The sequence below is a fragment of the Strix uralensis genome, chromosome 17, assembly GCF_047716275.1.
Source record: "Strix uralensis isolate ZFMK-TIS-50842 chromosome 17, bStrUra1, whole genome shotgun sequence".
Classification (NCBI taxonomy): domain Eukaryota; kingdom Metazoa; phylum Chordata; class Aves; order Strigiformes; family Strigidae; genus Strix; species Strix uralensis.
This window is the reverse complement of record NC_133988.1, coordinates 10,772,623-10,791,535: the sequence shown is the minus strand read 5'-3', so window position 1 is coordinate 10,791,535 and position 18,913 is coordinate 10,772,623. Positions and strand designations below refer to the sequence as shown.

Here is an 18,913-nt window from a genome sequence, read left to right as displayed (position 1 = left end):
AAGCAAGGATCAAGTGTATATTGGCAATTCAAGGCAAGGGAGGAAAAAAAACCAAAACCAACATGTGGCATATTTACTTCTGTTCAGTACAGTAACTTTATACTCTAATAGTTAGGCATTTAGTAGTCACACTGATATATAATTACTTTCAACTTCCAGCCATCTTCATATAAAATAGTTAGCACTTACTGGTAGGAAAGACTACTAATGGTGTGAATGACCTGTGACATTACTTCCCAAAATGCTCACCTGGTAAAAACATCTTTTCCCTTCTTTTGCCTTCTCACCTCCCTTAAGCAAGTATTTCAAGGAGTAAAACCCCATCAGAGTAAACAAAAGAAGAATACAGCTTTCATACAATTTAAAAGAGAGAAATTGTATCTGGAGAGAAAATGAAAAGTCACTTGCAAATAGAACTACTGTACAAAGCATTCAACACCTGCTCCATGGATGGTAACTATCCTTTTAAATTGTCTAATAGGTTAAGTAAAGGAGGTTAAATGCAGGGCAACTGTTCCCAATCTGTATTTGCCCTGAAGCTTCCTACCTGTTTAAGACCTGTAGGAAGGCTTGAATAGTGAGCTTGCCCATGATTTTTTCTTTATTTCTTGATTTATTGAAGATGCTCCCTCTCCCTGCAGGTCTTATTACACTGTTCAAGAGGTTGTGTTCAACTAACCGTAAACATGGAATTTTAAGCATTTTTATATTTAGAATCTCACCCCAAATTATTCTTTTGTATATATTCATGCATAACCTGATCCATGTGACAGAAATAAAGATCAGCAATTAGCCACAAATAAACTCCAGGAGAATTGGCTCTTTTATTACATCTTACACACACTGTTTCAAAAATAAAACTGGGACAAAATATAGTAATATGCTCTCTAGATACCAACCAAGAGTTGACAAGAACAGATGGATTTTGCATGTTAAAAGAAAATATTTTATTATATATCATGCCCTTGAAAAATTAACTTTGTTTTCATTCTATTTTCTTTAGCATGCCTTGAAATAGGAATGGCAAAAGCTCGTCAAGAAAATCACCAAGATTCATGGTATCGCAGTGTCTGCAATTACCTATTTTCTTGGCTCAGTAAAACAAAACAATTTTTTTTTTTTTTAAATTGCTATAAAATATTTAACAGTGAAGTTAACAGATACCATCTCTGCCTGTCCTTCAGTATGACTGAGTCTTCTGTAATGAAAAGCTGTCTGCCATGGACCCACATCCAAGGGCTGCTGACGTTGACAGTGGTCATCAGCTTTGAGAGCCTTTTGGATACGGCCTTGTCATTGCTCTGGCTACCTGTGCACAGATACTGCATGAACCACCGGATACCTTAGTAAATTCAGGTTCACAAAGATGCTGTCAATGGGTCAACTAGAGTAAAATATATATATTTCAGAGTAACAGTATTTATATATGCTGCCTATTTCTTGCTCTAATTTGCCCTCTTATCACTAGGTTTTTGTTTGTTTTTCAAATACTGAAAAGACTTTGTCGGTTTGTTCAGGAAATTTGTCTAGACAGTGCTCACAAAGTGTATTTGCTCACATTTGACATTTTCACAGGATGAGTAACAAAATGGAAGATTCAAGTTGTTAAATTCCACAGATGGCACCTAAGTCAGTCAACTTATTTTCAGCAGTAATGAGTATCCAGCTTCTAGGCAGTTTCTGGAACAACGCAACAGTGTGCCTGCATGCACAGTACTGCAGGATGGGAACCTTGCACTTACGTACTCAGGGCTTGCGGGCCAACTGAGGCCTCTAGAAATTCATCCATCTACTAGGACGTTTACTGCCTTGGAAGAGTTAAATATGCAAGTGCTATACTGTGATGCCTTCACAGCCAAGAAATGTAAAATGTGGCAATATAATGGAGCATGTGGCTATTTTACCTATTCAACATTTACCTGTGTCTAACTAGAAGAGGTCTCTAAAATGCTGCTTTTTAGCAGCTTGAAGGTTGAGAACCACCTGTAAACATTTGCGGAACAGTCTCTTTCTAGAAATAGAGACTCCTAAACAATCAACCTTGAAATTTATCATATATTATATTATATTTCCAGTGTTATTTACAGATCTTCTTGTTTAGTACAATGAACCAGACATGCTGAAAAGGTAGGATTTTCCAGTCCCCTTTTATACGAAGTACAATAAAAAAGGCACATGATTATTCACCATAGGAGTTGTGCACCAGTCAATAACTTAAAGCTAAAAAGCTACCCATCAGAGAACTCTCTTTATGAGGCAGTATTGGGATCTCTCCTTTGAACTCATCATAGAAACATCTGTCTATTAATTCCTCTAGGAGAGCTTAAGGAACGCACTCTTCTGTTGTGTTCTGATCTTCACAAGATTTCCAAACCAACAGAAAACTCTTGTTAAGCTTCCCAGGTCATCTACCGGAGCAAGGAAGAGTCAAACAGGGCATGTATGTGTCTGCTTTTCTTTCTTCTTTTTTCCTTTGAATGCCCAACTACAGAGGACTCTTGAGAGCCAAGTCCTGTTCAAACTAATTTGATTTAAGACAAATGCCTTGCAAGATATGGCACACTGAGCGATGGACAACGGCAAGAGAGGCAGCTTCTCAGCCCCAGCAGTCAATGTCGGCCATGTTTTATCCAGTTTCTAATCATCCATTTTTGCCCCGAGCACCTTTGTACCACTAATCTGAGCCCAAAATTTGCATCCTTTGACATTTCCACTTCTAGACAACGGCCAGTGTCTCTGCTGATGATTGGGCCATTCTAAGAAAAAAGAAAAGGATTAGAAGAAGGTATAGAAAAAGGTGAAAAGACTGTAAGAAAAATAGTGCTAGATCTGTAAATCCCTAGAAAGCACTATAAAATGCCTGGAAAATTCTGTATATATCAAGTAATAAAAGTCCCCAGAAAGTGCTAGGAATTCCTAGGAGAAGCTGGATAATCCATACAAAGTGCCAAAACAATTCCTTGATAATTCTAGATCTCGGAATTGCTAGAAAATTCCCCAGAAATCACTAGAAAAATCTCTAAAAACCACTAGAGAATCCCTACAGATCCCAAGATATAGGAAGCCCCAGAAAATGTAAGAATGCCTTCTGAAGTCCTAAAATTTACTTGAAAGCTCTAGATGGAAAAATTCCTAGAAAGCTGCTAGAAAAATCCTAGAAACAAAAGTTCCTAGACACTCAGAAAAAAGTCACAAGCATGTTCTTGACAATTACTACCGAATTTGAGAATTCCAAAAAAGGGTAACTAAAAATTCCTAGAAAGCATACCCCAAAATTCCTAGTAATAACATAAGAAAATTCCTGAATAGCACATGACTTATGGAAAACATAACTGACTATTTCTAGAAGGAATAAGGGGGGATTCCTAGAACAATCCTCTAAAGACCTCCTTGTTTTTCATCAAATATCCTCTAGAGCAGAATTCCTCTCCAAATTATCTCTTCAGGGCTTCCTGAACTCTTCCATACCTGTGTGAAATCCCAGAACCTCTGCGCTGGCCTCAGGACATCTTCACACTTCTTCAGAGTTGGTGTCCTGCCCTTCCCATCGTCAACCAGGCATTTGGAGTCAGGCAAAAAGGCCGTGGAGCCCAGCGGCCCCAGCTGCAGGACACCTTCCGAGCTGTAGCGGACAAGCTGGGGAAGAAAGGAAAAGGAAAACATTAACGGCACCCCCAGGGACCCCAGCGATGGGACACAAAATCTGACCCACAGATGCCTTCACAGGCAGCTTCTGCCCCAAGCACTGGCGAGGAGTCCTTTGTCCTGCTGCGTGCTGGGACACGCTGCTCAAGAGCAAAGCTTGGGAAACTTGTTACACCGACACAGGGTCTCTCCTAGGACACAATATTCCCTTCTTTCACACCTCTGCTCCCCACTGCTCCTACCCACTATTTCACTGCAAAAGGGCAATCAAGAAAGTGAAGTAACCAATATGTAAATCACACCCACTCAGCAGGAGTTGATTTAACAAGGACACAATGTCAGTTTGCCATGCAGTTTCTTCTTAAGAGCTCTGTTAGAGGCTATTGATAGCAACAAGTCCAATTACTTTTTGTAAATAAATGTTACTGAAAAAAATCCAACCATGCGACCAGTATCCAAAAATATGAGAGGAGAAAAGAAATCATGAGGATAACATATGCTTCAGGCCTACATAACAAAGGATCACACTCTGGTATTTCAGTTTTGTGTGAAGCCTAACTGCTCTGCAATTTAGTGCTGTGGTAAATGCTACTGGCTGTAATTAGAGGCTTCAGGTGAGGGCCATTTATTATTTTAGAGGGTTTTTTTCAGTTAAAAAAACCACTTAAGCAGGCACAATCATTCATGATAATTTTTACAGGAGTGTAATTTTTTTTTTTTTAAAACCTTTCTTCTATTTTAAGTGGTGATTTCACTTGCCTCAAGTCATTCACAGTAAAATGGCCCTCAAGGAAAAAAAATCCATATGTAGAAGGTGAGGTAAAAAAATTGGTCTCTTGTAATCTCGGCGTGCCAGAATATATTTTATTACATTAATATTGGACCAAGGGAAAATATTTAAAGACATAAAGAATCTGTGTAGATGGCTCTTGTTGATCAGGACTGATTGTGACAAGTGTGTGATGGAAGAGACCTGTTTTGTTGTGCTCACAGCAGCCTTTTTCCATTAACAGAGGGTGGCTGCCTGTTTGCCTTCTCACACTGCTACGTCCTGGGTGAGAGAGGAGGGTGACACTGCTCCTTCTCTGAGCACCCGGAGCTCGCTAGGACAGCATGACCTCCTGCACAGCATGCGCGGGAAGGGACACAGCCAGCACAGGGCCTGCAGGCTCCTGGGAAAGCAGACAGCAGACATCAACCCACATCTCAAGGCACTGAAGGGAAAAAAGCTTTTTCCTAGGGATGCTCTGGGGACCTCCAAAAATTTTCTTGCAGCCCAAGAAGCCACTGAAGAACTGCTGGACAACAGCAGGCCTGAAGAACACAGTCCTCATGAAGGAAGGTTGATTTCAAACCCTTTATTCTGCCTCTTCCAGGTCTGATTTTTCTCTACTGCAATTTGTTTCAATCTGTATTCTAATAAAGCCTCAAAGCCTTAAGGGTGGTTTTAGGATGCTCATTTAGAGGGAAAAGGGGCTCTGTCAGCTCACTCTCTATCAAATTGTGCTGAGACAACTATGATAGCAATGGAGTCCTCATTTACAAGTTGCAAAAGTTAATAAGTAATCCCCTTAATTACTGCTACTTCCCAGATAGTTGAGGGAGAGCCTATTGAGGGACATTTCAAAGCATGTTAAAGTGAAAAAGCACAATGTTAATTTGGCAGCAGGCCAGCATGCCAAATCAGACGTATCTACTTCTCTCTTCCTCTGTGTTTAAATCCAGCATCATTACACCATCATAATATTGTGCCCTTCTTACCCTAGAAGTAGTCAAGGTGCCCAGGTGCCAAAAGACTGCAAAATGGAGTCAGCTACATGGCTTGTACGCTGGGAGGCTGGATGCTGCAGGGGGAAGATCTGAGCCACTGAAGAAATGCAATTATCACCCAGGAAATTCACTGCCTGTCTGGTCTTATTGCTTTTATATGAATGAAATTACTTAACATGAAAGGGAAGGAAGGTCAGAAGTGCCTGCCATTTATTGGATGCTGCTGACCAGTGCATGAGATATCATTAAGAGTCAATCAAAAAACCTCAAATTAGAGTCTAGCTTTCTACTGCCATCCTTATTAACCTCAGAACCACCATGCTGTGAACAATCATATCTTGCTGGTGGTAAAAAGAACATGGTCTACTCGCTCCCAGACCAGATACCCTTTGACAAACTATGTGTTCATTTTCCCACCTGCCACTTCTGTTCAGAGCAACCACGTGAAGCACAGAGTTAGAACAGAGCCTACATCAGAGAAAGCAGAGGGATAACCATGTGAGGATTCTCTCTGGTATGAACAATGTCATTGTCGAGGCACTGCCTATACACACTAAATTGAGACACTTTTTTTTTTTTCCACTGTAAGGGTATGGAGGACATATGAATGCACTGCCAGCTCAGAGAAATTAACTTCCTTTTTTCCCATATAAAGGAGGGGAAAAAAAAAACCCAACCCATAAACTTTTCTTTTTTTTTTTTTTAAAAACAGTAAAACCTGTCTGTGTATTTCATACTTCTCATATCTAACAGGTACTCAGCAGAGTTCAAATGAACTGTGGGCATGGCCAAAACTTACACTGACTGGAAAATGTGTTTATCCTGCAGCCTTTATTATACCTCTCCAGGTCCCAAAATACCACCTAGCAACCTGGTTGGCTTTGCCTTATCAAAACGACCGTTTATAATGGGCTACCTGCTCTGTAGCATAGGAACAACTTTCCCTGTGGTGTAAGATGAGCAGCATTTTCTGTGCCGGTATTAAAATGGTCTAAAATAGTATTTGTCTTTAGAATCTCAATAGCCAGATTTGCATGCACTCTGCATCGCAGTAGCCACATACTTGGGAAAGATGTTATACAGAAGCCTGTAAAAGCATAAACTACAATTTCTGCTTAGGGTTTAGAAGTGGAAGATACACTAACTCTATTAAACTATCTCCAGTATTGAAAGTGGCAGTTGTATTACAGCTCAACAGAGTCGGAGATGGCTTGGTGCAGGAAACTGATATCTATACGATGGCAAGACAAAATGCAATATCATGGGCTTAATTTTCCTGAATCTGTGCTTTCTGCCAAGAGTTCCAACAGTCATAAAAACTTAGGCTTTTCCTAAAATAAAATAAAATTCTAAAAAAACACCCACAATTATCTCAGTTCAGACCACAGTCTGTAGAAAAGTTTTAGTGCCTGCAAAAATAGATCAGAAATTAAGGTTCAAGAAACTACTATACAGTTAATAACGTCTCCCTCCAAAGAGACCATACCCTAACTTCTTAGAGACGACATAAACTGTGAAAATAAAATAAGCATTAAAGTTGCTTATTACTGTAGACTAGAAAGCAGGAGCTGGGATACAGAGTCAATGAAAAAGTAAAAATTGCACCTGCTGTGTTCAAATTTGATCTTAAGTGCTACCACCATACCAAAAAAGAACTAACTTCTGAATTTGCATTAGAACTGAGGGCATGATACATCACACCAAATCCATTCCCAATGCCAGCCTGCCAAAATCAAATGAAAACTCCCCTTTATTATGGAATATTCAATCCCATTCATTACAAAAATAAAAATGTGTGCAAGCCTTGATGGGCTGAGAGCCTCAGGTATCCACATACTCCCATTGCAAGCTGCAGAACAGAAACAGTTTTATACCTGAGGATGGAGCTTTGCTGAAGGATCCACGTAAACGACACTGAAGACAAGTGCTCTATTAAATACTCCAAGATCTAATCCTGATACTATCTGCTGTACCTGTGATAACATAGGATATGTATCCATTCACCGTTCAGAAATCTGAGCAGAATGGAAGAGATGTCAAAGGTTGTTTATCAAAGCCACCATATCTGATTCAAAAATAGTGAGCAGTGCTGCCTATGGAAGGTGATCCTCCAGGAGCATCAGTAAATGCCAGCTTTTAATTGAAGGATTTAACTTCAGAAAAACCATTCTTGCTAATCTCCAGTCAAGCAAAAAAAAGCACAAAATAACAACAGGTAATTGTAGGAAACAGTTAGACAGGTGGGTCTGGTAGCTTTCCACACTAAATTTAACTCCTATCTCTCGCTCTTGTTCTCCAAACAAAAGGAAATCTTTACTGATCCTTTAGCCCTGCAGGTTAAGCAAGCTGTAAGCCGACACAGAAACTGAGCTATATAGGAACCCGAAATACCTTAAATCTCCAGAATACTTGTCACTGTAAGACAAACAGATCACAAGAAAAATAGTCACCAAACTTCCAGGTTTGTTACGGAATCTCACCCACGGCTTCCTGCAAGTTAAGAAACTACCTTTTCATCCGCCTTGAGCAATCAGACCTGCTACCCAGTGTGCAACTGTGGAAAACCATGGCTTTACCAAGCAAAATGTTAAATATCTGCCCTCAAGCAACAGTTTAAGTAAAGCCTTTCATCTCCTCTTATTCCATCTGTTTGCATAGCTGCGAGCTCCAGGAACGCTGAGATCTCCCTTCTTTCTGCTTGATCTCAATGCCGAGGGAGTTCTCGCTTTCACAGTTGCAGTGCCTCCTCTTTCTCTTGGTGTGAAAAGGGAAGAGAGGAAGGCGGAGAAGGAGGCTGTTCACCAGGGCGCTTCTATCCCAGGATGCCATTTTATTAACTTCTCCTCTTCTTTCACATACCATATAATCAGCTCCACATCACAGCAGTCAAGACAGACTCAGACAGTGAATATTTCCACTGAGGCCGTATAAGTGCTCTCAGATGGTTCAAAACCTGCACATCCGATAACCATTCTAAGAAGCTTCCAGAACAACACATTCCACTTTTGAGGGTTGTGTCATCTGCCTCCCTCCCCACTTTTTTTTTTTTTTTAATTTCTTTTACAACAAAAGGGTATAATGCAGTGCTGTAGAGCCAATGGGCTTTACAGGTGATTGCACAAGACAAGTCACACACAGAGGCAAAGCACTTCAAGACTCCCAATATAACGTTCTGTTTCTGAATTTTCTCTAGCCCTGGACTGTTTCCTAATGCTCTCCCAGCAGTATTTGCAAACCTTTTTCCTGAAAGGGATTAGATTTAAATTGCAGATCTAATGAACACACATAAAAATTACACTACTTTTCTGTGAAGTGAGTTTTGAAATCAACTTAGACTGATGCAAACCTTGTCTGGATATTCCTAACTGTTAGCATACCCTGACTTGGCTTGAGTCAAATTCATTAAGCTAAATTGATGTAAACTCAGGCTAAATGCCTTCCACAGCATCCATAAAAGATCTTGTCCCTGTTTGAATAAAGAAATTTAAAAGCTGATGTCATCAAAAAGATGTGATTTATCATGGTAAAAACTGATCTTCAGAATAAACATAGGGAAAGGCATTTTGTTCATGGAGCAGTAACAGTGGAGTAGTTTTATTTTTCACTGGTAATGCAGGACAACACCAGAGGTGTGCAATATGCAAGGGAAATAGAAGGGTAAGAAGTAGAAGAAAAGAACATTTTATCACAGAGGAACCGTAATCTTATTCCTACCTCAGCTTTCTTTAAACACTTGACTGACTTCTGTTAGTTTCAGTAGAACCATATGTATACTAAAATCACTGGTAATTTGCTTGTCAGAATTGAAGAGTACGAAAAACAAACAAGACTGTAGCTGAATAGTGAGAGGTTTTCACACCAGTAGCACACATCAAGCACCAGTGACAACCTAACTGGTGAAAATGAGTTCCCTATTTATATTCATTTATATTCAGCAGGCATATACGACTCACCCAAATCTCAACTCAGTAGGGGTATTTTATGCCCTATGCTTGAGATTAAAAATGTCAGAAACTGAAAGCTAAACATAATAGACAACTCTGCTCACCCAGGCTGATTAGAAGAGGGGCCTTAAAAATGTTTATTTAATATATTAAAACGCTTGCTGTCAACACCTTTCATGCTATGTGCTTGAATATCCTTGATTAGGGTTTGTGCAGCTGTGGTTCTCATACTGAATTAATTTTGTAAATTGTGGTGAGATGATAGAAGTTTTCCAGCTGTGTAATCATTAATTAACTTGGCTGCATTTGACTGGCTCCAACCCATGCTTGTCTATGAAATACTCAACTTAGATAAAACATCACTTCTGCCTTCTACTTGGTGTTTCTCACAGAATGAAAACTTTTTTCTTTTTCTTTTTTTTTTTTTTTAAAAAAAAAGGGAAATGGAAAGTGCTACAGGATGATTTGGTAGATTAACTTTTTGCCTTTCCCATAGTTTCATAATTCTCACCCAGAGGATACTTTGGATTTTAAGGGTTTGGGAAGAGCGACTTTCTCTTTTTATGTGTTTGTACAGTGCTAGTAACAAAAGGGCTCTAGCTATAAAACCTAAAACCAGTTTTTCAGGCTCTTCCAGAAAATTTACATAGACGGGATACTGAAGACCTGTAGCAGAAGCGAGCCAGAAGAGATTTAACTGGTCACTACCCAACTTCAATATCTTGGGTAGCAAATACTTTGTGTATCATTATTTGCACCTGAGAAGGGCTGCCCATTGTCTAGTCTAGGGCTCACAATTCAAAAGACAGTCTACTAGGCAACATATTTATATCTTACTAAAAAAAAATGACCTGTTCCTTAATGGGAAAAACATTGGTCAGAGCTGGATGCTGAGAGGTGAGCTACGTTATGCCCCAAAATTTACCAGAGGTAGTCAGGAGAAGCTGGGCACATCGTACTTCCTTTCAAATAAATTCACAGTAATTTATGCCCTCATCTATTTGCTTTCTTCTGGAAGTCAAAGCATATTCTATGAAAAAGGAGTCATGGAGGCAAACAAGTAGGTTAAAGACTTAAATTGCAAAATAAATTACAGTCAGAACCATATATTTCATTATTCTTCTCAATGCTAGCATGATGATAGGAGATTAGATGTTGCAAAGGGACTTTCTGGAAGGACTTAAATTTGCAACTTTCTTGTCAGAATTAGAATGGAGCAAGAGACTCAACTCTGAGTGCCTTGACATCTCTAACTAGAGTCTTCTTGAAAAGCTCATTTACATCTAATTAAGCAACACTATTTGTTACCTTACTCAAAGGCTGTTCCATCCACCTCTACTAGGAAAGCGTCAATCAGATGTTCCACAATGATCCTGCCAAAGGTGGACATTTTCTCAGTAGGAATTACTGTCTATCTCTCTTTGCTCTAATAAGGTATGACTCTTCAACAGCTTGCAATTAAGCACAATAGGCAATATTTATGTTTTGCAACTCTTGTTATGCCTACACGGTGATGTATGAGCCAGGACTCCAAATCAATATATGTATGACTGAACTTCAGATAATTGTTAAGTTCGTGATAAGGTCAGAGTTTATTTACGCATGAGAATGTTCATTAACATAGTTTTGACTCAGATGGTACTTCAAAAGAAACTAGAATTACATTTCAGAAGAAGATCAAGTCCTGGATTTAAATAATATCCAACTTGTATTTAAAAAACAAGAAACATCATTATAAGCATGGAAAGAAGAAATATTTTTTTTAAATCTTCTGTGAGAAAATAATAACATGCAGAGGGACTGACAAAAAAAAAATCTGTTTTAAAAAAGTATTAACTTAAAAGATATTCTTAATTCCCTTTGAAGCTGATGTTAAATATGTGCTTAACTTTTTGCCTACTTGGGGAATCAGATCAGCAGCTTGCTAAATTATTTCTGTATGGGAGCCTATTGGACCAATGAACAGTTACTTTAAAAAGGTACTATTCCTAGGATAAGTCAAGTCATAATGAGAAGAGCTGCTCACTCACACAAACTGTCCAAATTCATTAATCTTCGGTGGATTTCTCTGTTATTAAAACAAATAATCATGATTCTTCTGTTTTCCTAACTGGCATCTTTAATGTATAGATTGTCATGCTGAACAACCTTGGAAAGGACACCCAAAAAGACTGGAGTAAAGCCAGATATTTTCCTTTGTAACTCAGGAATACACTGCCAAACTCAACTCAAATGGACCAAATCACTTTTTGTGTCTTCTGAAAATATTTTAACTTAAAGTTTTCTCACTAATTATGGGATTTTAGCCATTTACCTGAGAGGACATTCCATGGCATGGATAAAGGATTGCTTTGTCATCCTCTTCGGCTCCCTGATCTAAGCAGTAGCCACTAGCTTTGCTGTTACGTACCTGTAACCGGATCAGAAAGAAAACAGTTGTATTAGAAATTAATCTGTATGTGCAAGTCCAATCCAGCTAAATCTTAGCTGCACTATGGATATTGAAACAACTAGTATGTAAAACTGTTCTCTGAGAAACACATGCTTATTCTCCAGATATGACAGGATGCCAATAGTGAATTTGCTTCAGAAAAAGATTAGTTGGACAATCTGCTGTCTTTACAGACCTTGGGTCAAAGTTATATTTTCAGCAATTACTCAAGGATCAAAACCCCATAAAACTCACTCTAAGAAACCCAGGCCAAATTTTGCTCCAAATTACCCTTGTGTAAATACAAATTTTGACCCTATATATGTTGAGAATGTGACTTCACCAAGCAGCATAGGAACCGCCCAGGATTGGTGTTGGATGCGGCACCCTTTTGTTTGCTCCTATTGCTTATATAAAAAAGTGAAAATTGTGAAAAAGTTTTATTTTAGTTGAGAATGTAGTATATGGTTAGGTACAGAAGTGACGTAAAGCACATTGTTGTGAAAGGATACAGCAATGACGAGCAGTGCTGGACGGCTTTCAGTATATTTAAAGTATGGGTTCAGAGATCCAATGAAGTAAAAAACTCATCTGCCTCCCCAGACAAGAATTTACAAGTCTATAAAACCAGGCTAGAACTCTTGTGAAATTTCAGGTCTGCCTTTCTCTTCAGGCTAGAAGTATTACACACATATTTTGGACATAGAAAAATTTTATAGGTGTCTTAAACAAGAAGTTATTTTGCTGGACATTTTGAAACAGTCAACAGGTCAGTTTTGGTTTAGACTGTGGAGTATTTGGCTGGCCACCCCCATAATATAGAAACAGCTGTTGCATGAGGTGTCAGAAAAATCAGTAAATACTCCTTCATATTGTAGTGTACAAACATCATAACAGGGAATCTGATGGGATAAAGGGGCTTACCAACAGTTAAATTTCAGGAGGTTTATTTTATGACTCGGGTACTATAAAGGCTAAAGAAGATTAAGACAGCTTTATGACACAGCTTTAAAAAAATGTGAATTGAGTCACTAGGAAATATATTTTTACTACTGTTTCAATCTGTTTCACATCTACTCAATACATTTATTTTCCTTTAAACTCACTAAAATCTAGACATCGTTTCCTCCAGGAAAATAACCAGAAGAAAAAGTATTTAATAACAAGCTTGATGTCATTAGGATGAAGCCTCTATTTTTTTCATTATGGGTCTGTAAGACTGAAAGGGAAGTATGCCAGTTTATACTAGCTAAATAGCTTGTGTGGCTCCATTTTATTATAAATTTTGATGAATTAGATACTTGCATCACTAAACTACCTGTTTGACTCAAGAACCTTCTATGTGACCACTCAACAGAAACAAACTTCTTTTTAGAGCCCAGCTTGCTAACCGTCTGGTATAATTGACACAACATTGGCAGTTCTGCCAATGTTCTTTGCAGTTAACAGCCTTCTCAGAGCTGACAGTTACTAATAGCTGCTGTTGAATTTACTAAATGTCTTTCCTCAGTTACTGCCAGAGATAGTTATATTAGGATGCAAAGTGGTATTATGCAATAAAACTTGCACTTTGTATCAATATCTGAAGTGCCTGACTTATTTTTATATGAAGTCAATCAAATGGAACAGAAAGGAAGAATGTCCGTTTAGTTGTCTTGAATGGAAATATATCGCCTTTGGATTTAATTGTAGTTCAAGTAGACAATTAAAACAGAATCTTAAAAACATTATGCAGCAGGAGAGTTCCTAGAACTTCGCCCCAGTTCACAGTCAGAAGTGACAGCAGTCCTTATATCACAGGCACGTGATACAGATTTAAAGAATTACAGAAGGCACGTCTGACTTCTTTAAAGATTGGGGTCAAGCATATGTGGGAGTTTTGATTGGTTCACAGAAGAGAAAGAAATGATCCAGACAGCTGAGGTGAACCGAAACGTCTACACATTTCTAACACATTTGGATACGTCATTTTATTAGGGTTAAGTAACCTATCCACTCAGCTATCGCCGAGTAGGTGTTCCAAGGTCTTACTCAGTACTGGTACACAAGTGAAAATGAAAACACAGAATCTGAGGACAAAACAGCAAAATTGTTTTTCCTCTAATGACTTTTTCAGGATGAGATAAAGAGCTGCCAAATGGTAGCCTCACCTCATAATCTGAACAAGATATGTTGCTTTTTATCCTGAACAAAGAGAATTGCAAAAATGAATTAATAAAGCGAATGTAATCCTTCAAAGAGTTTGGTAAAATCCAAAAAAGGGGTGTTTTTTTACCACCAGTTTTCAGCAAACTCAACTGTTCTCATTAACTGTAATTATTTTAGCTCTCTTCGATGTTTTCTTGATGACGTCTGTGGCATCCTATTTGGGAAAATGATTACGTCAAATTTATGTTCTCAGAGCTGCTCTATTCTAAAATGAAAGCCAAAGATGTTGCATATCATCATCAGTGAGAATGATTTCACCTGAGGGACTCCAATGAGAGGGACAGTGCTTCTCAAGGCCACACTTCTTAGTGTTGTTTAAAACTACAGGAGGGCGTTTCTGTTACTACTACCGTGCTGACTTCAAATTACTCTGTACATCTTGATACCCACCACTAAGATGAAAGGACTGCTCTAATGCAGCCATGTTGTATTTTCAAAGACATACAGTACCTCTCCATAAGTGACTGTATTATTATAAACCCTCATTTCAGGATAGACATTCTCCAAGTACCACTTAAAACTCCGGCACTGCAGTCGCTGTCGTAGAGCTATTCTTTCAGAAATATCTCCAAAGTCAACTCCAGGGTTCTACAAAGCAGAAAAAGAATAAAGAAATCTCACTGCATTGACTTTATGGTTGTTTTTTTTTACTGAAACCAAACTGGAGTTCATTTGGTATACCAAGCTGTATTTCCCTCTCTTCTTTCTCTTTTGTAAGTAGCAGCTCATCAAACAGCTGCTGTTGAGAGCAGACAATAAATATTAATGAAAGTCAGTGGAAAAAGAAGGATAACAAACAAGCAAAAAACAAACACAAATCAAAATAATAAGAATACAAGAAGAATGTTGTTACTTAGAGCAATTCTAAATGTTTGCAATCAAACCTGAACTTGATTTCAGATTCATTAGGAATTTAGGTGGTAATTCTGATCTAAGCTATGGCAGCTTGATCATGGTTTACTCGAGTAACAGCCTTGGGTATTCACTAATGTAAATGAGATCAGAACAGACCTGTTAAAACTTCAAAGCAGAGCTGCTCAAAAAGTCATAAAGCTCCATTAAACTTTTGCATAGGCCAGCATTCAGTTTTTACTGGAACTGGTGCTCCTTTGCAGATTTGAGCCATAAAATGCAATTAAACTCAAAACCATCTTTATAATTCTACTTCAGAATTTAATTCATGTTTGAAAACAAATCCCATGAAAAACACAGGCTGGAAGAATCAAATCAATGTGATCAAACGCAGCCGTTTAAAAAACGCCAGGTTCTGAGTTAGTGTCTGTTGATTTAAACCGTTATAAATCATTACAGTTTAACATTAAGACAGTAAGAGTTACCTCATCTAAAAGTCTTTTCCGACACTATATGAATCAAATGGACTGAAACTGGGGAGTTTTGCATGGATCTGTCTTAAGTGCTTTGTACATTTCCTCCAGAAAGATTTCTGTACATTTTACAAATTATGTCCAACGCTGGGTTACAAGACAGCAGCAAATCTTAGCTCAGGGTTTATTAGAGTCCCCAGCAGATGCCTAGTTTTCAGGAGAGAATACAAGTGTAATACTGAACAGGTTTTTCTGTTTGCCACATAAAGAGTTTGCTGTGCTCACTGCTGCTTGCTGATGCACACTTTGTCATGAGCTCTCTGTGCAGCATCCATTCAAATGAATGTTAATTTACGTACTACTTCAGGCTACATGGAAGGAGAGCAATTTTCAGAGGCACTCAGTACAATAAATCATTCAATACAAGATTCCTTTATCACTAAAATTGTCAAGGAATAGATCATAAGCAGGGCCATAACAAATATTTGGTTAACTAAAATAAAGCTACGCTGACTTGCTGCTGAAGGTTATAGGAATATGATCTTGCAGATGTGTCCAAAGATCACATTATGCACAGAGCCTCAACAACTTGGAAGGAGCAAGTTGTGAAAAAGATGGTGAGAGTTATGAAAGGGTTCATTTGGATGGGTTTTGGTAGGGGAGAAAACATGTATTTTACTTGCCTTCTTTCTGCCCTATTCTAACCTGAGGCAATAGTGCCCTGTTTGCAGTGCCATTCCTACAGTACAGCAGAGCAGCAAGTTGAGCAGCTATGAAAATGCTGTGCTTGCTTCCATATTAGCTGCAGTCATCACGCGCAGCTACAGTGTGAAGGTACAAGAATGAGCTGTCCACAGAGTTTGGTACGTGGATATATTCTTTTTAACCAGGCAGTAAGGTTTCTAGTTCTCCTGCAGGTTTTTCTTATGGCTTGTAACAGCACAGTACTTCTTAGTCATCTAGACTGCATACCACAGTGGAATAACTCTGCGAATGCTAACACTAGCTTCCTTTTCCTGAGAGCTAATGGGGTTATTTTTTATGATGCACATTTTATCAATCAATTTCTTTTATGTAAAGAAAATTTTAATGTTCAGTACTTCTGCTGATTTTATGTCTCTTAATGTAGATGTGCCTGGGTTTTTTTAAAGTAGTGCTGCATAACTCAGTGCAGAAAACTACATCAATAAGAAATCTCAGAGAGATTAAAGGAAATCATGTTTTGGTGTAAATGTTTATTTAAATATCTCATCTTTTCTCAGAATTCATTTGCAGATGGCATCAAGCAAACAAATTTACCAAGATTACGTGTTCATCTCCTATTTGAAACCAACCATTTTATCAAATGGATGCAGACAGGGCCAAAATGCCCCTAAAAACTTAGATGGACGCTGCTTTGTCTTTGTCCTCCTATCGTGGAAATCTTGTGTGGAAAAGAAGTTATGCAGTATCGCCTTTTGTTAAGGCAAAATAATTCTCTGCAATTACCTCTCATGCCAAAAGGAGTCACCAAAACACATCTTCATAGAGACCTTGCACAGTGCCCAATACTGAACAGCAGTAAGTGAAATTCAGACACGTGTGAACTTCTGACATATTCAGACATCACTTGGAGAAGAATGAAATATTGCTCCTTTAGGTATATGCAATAGGAATGAACAAAAATGGGTTTTGATATATTTCCTAGGTACCAAAGTACAAGTAGATATTTAGGGGACAGACTAAATCCAATGAAGTCTTTGACAAGACTCCCACGACTCTGATGGCCTCTATGTCATAACTGAATATTCACAAAGACACTGCGAGGTTGGCATATTTTCCTGTTCTGATAGGAACGTTCCTGTTTCCATTTACTTCAATCAGCTCTGGACAAACCCCTCATATAAGGATAACTAAACCATCATTTCCTACTGATCAGACTATGCTTCCCCTCAGCTGCTCTCCCTTTGCCCCTTCACATGAATAATTTGGATGCAAATACCACTAAAGAATATAGCAGCAGTCAGCTTCCACCTGACTGGGACATAACATATATCTCTTCTCTTCAAGAATTATGCTCAGTGGAGATGTAGCATGTGATACACTTACAGAATAAAGTGATAAATTGAACCTACAGTTTATCTAATATTTATATTACATGGATTCCTAGAGGTCCTCACCTGCCATCTACAATTCGTATGCACAGTAAGAAACAGAATGTGTCCACGTTGCAACTCTCAGCCTGTAGACAATAAAGCTAGTTAATGTGTGATTCTTTTATCACATACTTTGTTTTTTATGCTGGTGAGGTCTACTGAGTCTCACAATGAATGATGATATTTATTTATGGACATTTCTGTAGTCCTCACCACTGTAGCATATGAACACCTCAAAGTTTAATGGCATCCCAAATTAACGACTACTCCTGAGGAAGCACATAAACCTGAAACATCGTGCTCTAGTTAAATTATAAATCTGTGTCACTGCTCCTAAGCGTACAACAAAACTTACACTGAGGAAGCAAGTTTATATGGCAGAACTCTCCGTATTAAGCACACACCAGCATGAAAGCACTCTTCCCCCTAAGCTTAGCCCGCTTTGTACAACTGTAGTAACATCCTTCACCTCAGAGGGCTAACTAGGAACAGCCATCCACGTTCCTGCCTCTGTTCGGGAGAGAGCGTGACCTGTACTTACTGCCATGGGGATGTTCCACGCCATGTAAACATGCGACTTGAAATCATCCATCCAGACCTCCGCGGCCCGCAGGGCGTTGCGCTTTGCATAGTAATCAATGTCGTTGTTGTAGGGTTTCTTTGTGCGTTCAATATGTGCCACGCGAGAACAGGGTAACACCTCCATGCTTCCTCCACACTGCCAGACCTGGGAGAGTTGGGGGAAAAACAATTATATGATTATTTTTTCTTTTCTTTTCTTTTTCTTTTTTTAAGGTGACAAAATTGCTTCTTTTCAGATGCTGTAAGTAGACTTTTCCCTAGTCGGAGATGGGTACTATTAAATGATTCAGAACGATTGCTCGATTTACCTGCTCTGGGGGTGAAACTCCTCTCTCTGCACATTGACTATAGAGCAGTCCAAGGTGAATGCAGCTGGGCTGTGTTAGGTACATAAGTTTAGATGCCATAAAGCTTCAAGTCCTTCCCCATAATGTCACTGTTCTTAGAACCATTAGGCAGAAGACAATTTATAAGGTGGTAACCTCTTATCATAGGGACTAATTTAACTTAGTGCTTGTTACTGAAACTTCCACAAAAATCAGTTGTATCATCTGGCTGTGTTTGGCACTGTATACACGGGGGGTTACTGTATCAGCTCTCCAAATCAACTAACAAACTTTTAATAGTTTAAATGTGACTGCCAGAAAAATCTGATACACATTTAGTGTACATAAGTGTTTCAGGTGACCTATTGCACACTAGAGCCTTTTATGTGGGGATTTGAACATTACCTTTGGGAAAGAGAAGGAAACAAATTACCCACACGCACAATACCAAGAGGAAAAAAAAGCATGAAAACACACTTATTTTCTCATTATGGAAACTAAGACTTTGATTGTGAGTCAGTCAATTATTCTTTTCTTTTTCTAATCT

General features: G+C 38.6%; 1 protein-coding gene across 2 annotated transcripts in view; it reads right to left on the bottom strand.

Annotated features, from left to right (window-relative positions):
• Nucleotides 1-805: 805 nt before the first annotated feature.
• The window catches only part of GALNT9 (polypeptide N-acetylgalactosaminyltransferase 9), a 155,709-nt gene continuing 137,601 nt past the window's right edge, over nt 806-18,913 (bottom strand). Inside the window, exons 7-11 of one of the 2 annotated variants that reach the window (XM_074887399.1) lie at nt 18,000-18,185; nt 14,449-14,586; nt 11,674-11,769; nt 3,469-3,636; nt 806-2,756 (exon numbers count right to left, since the gene is read on the bottom strand). In XM_074887399.1, coding sequence (XP_074743500.1) covers nt 2,610-2,756; nt 3,469-3,636; nt 11,674-11,769; nt 14,449-14,586; nt 18,000-18,185 — 735 coding nt within the window. In that variant the 3' untranslated portion in view covers nt 806-2,609. Of the gene's footprint in view, nt 2,757-3,468; nt 3,637-10,667; nt 10,733-11,673; nt 11,770-14,448; nt 14,587-17,999; nt 18,186-18,913 lie in introns of those variants that run through there. The other variant, XM_074887400.1, reaches the window with a different exon arrangement.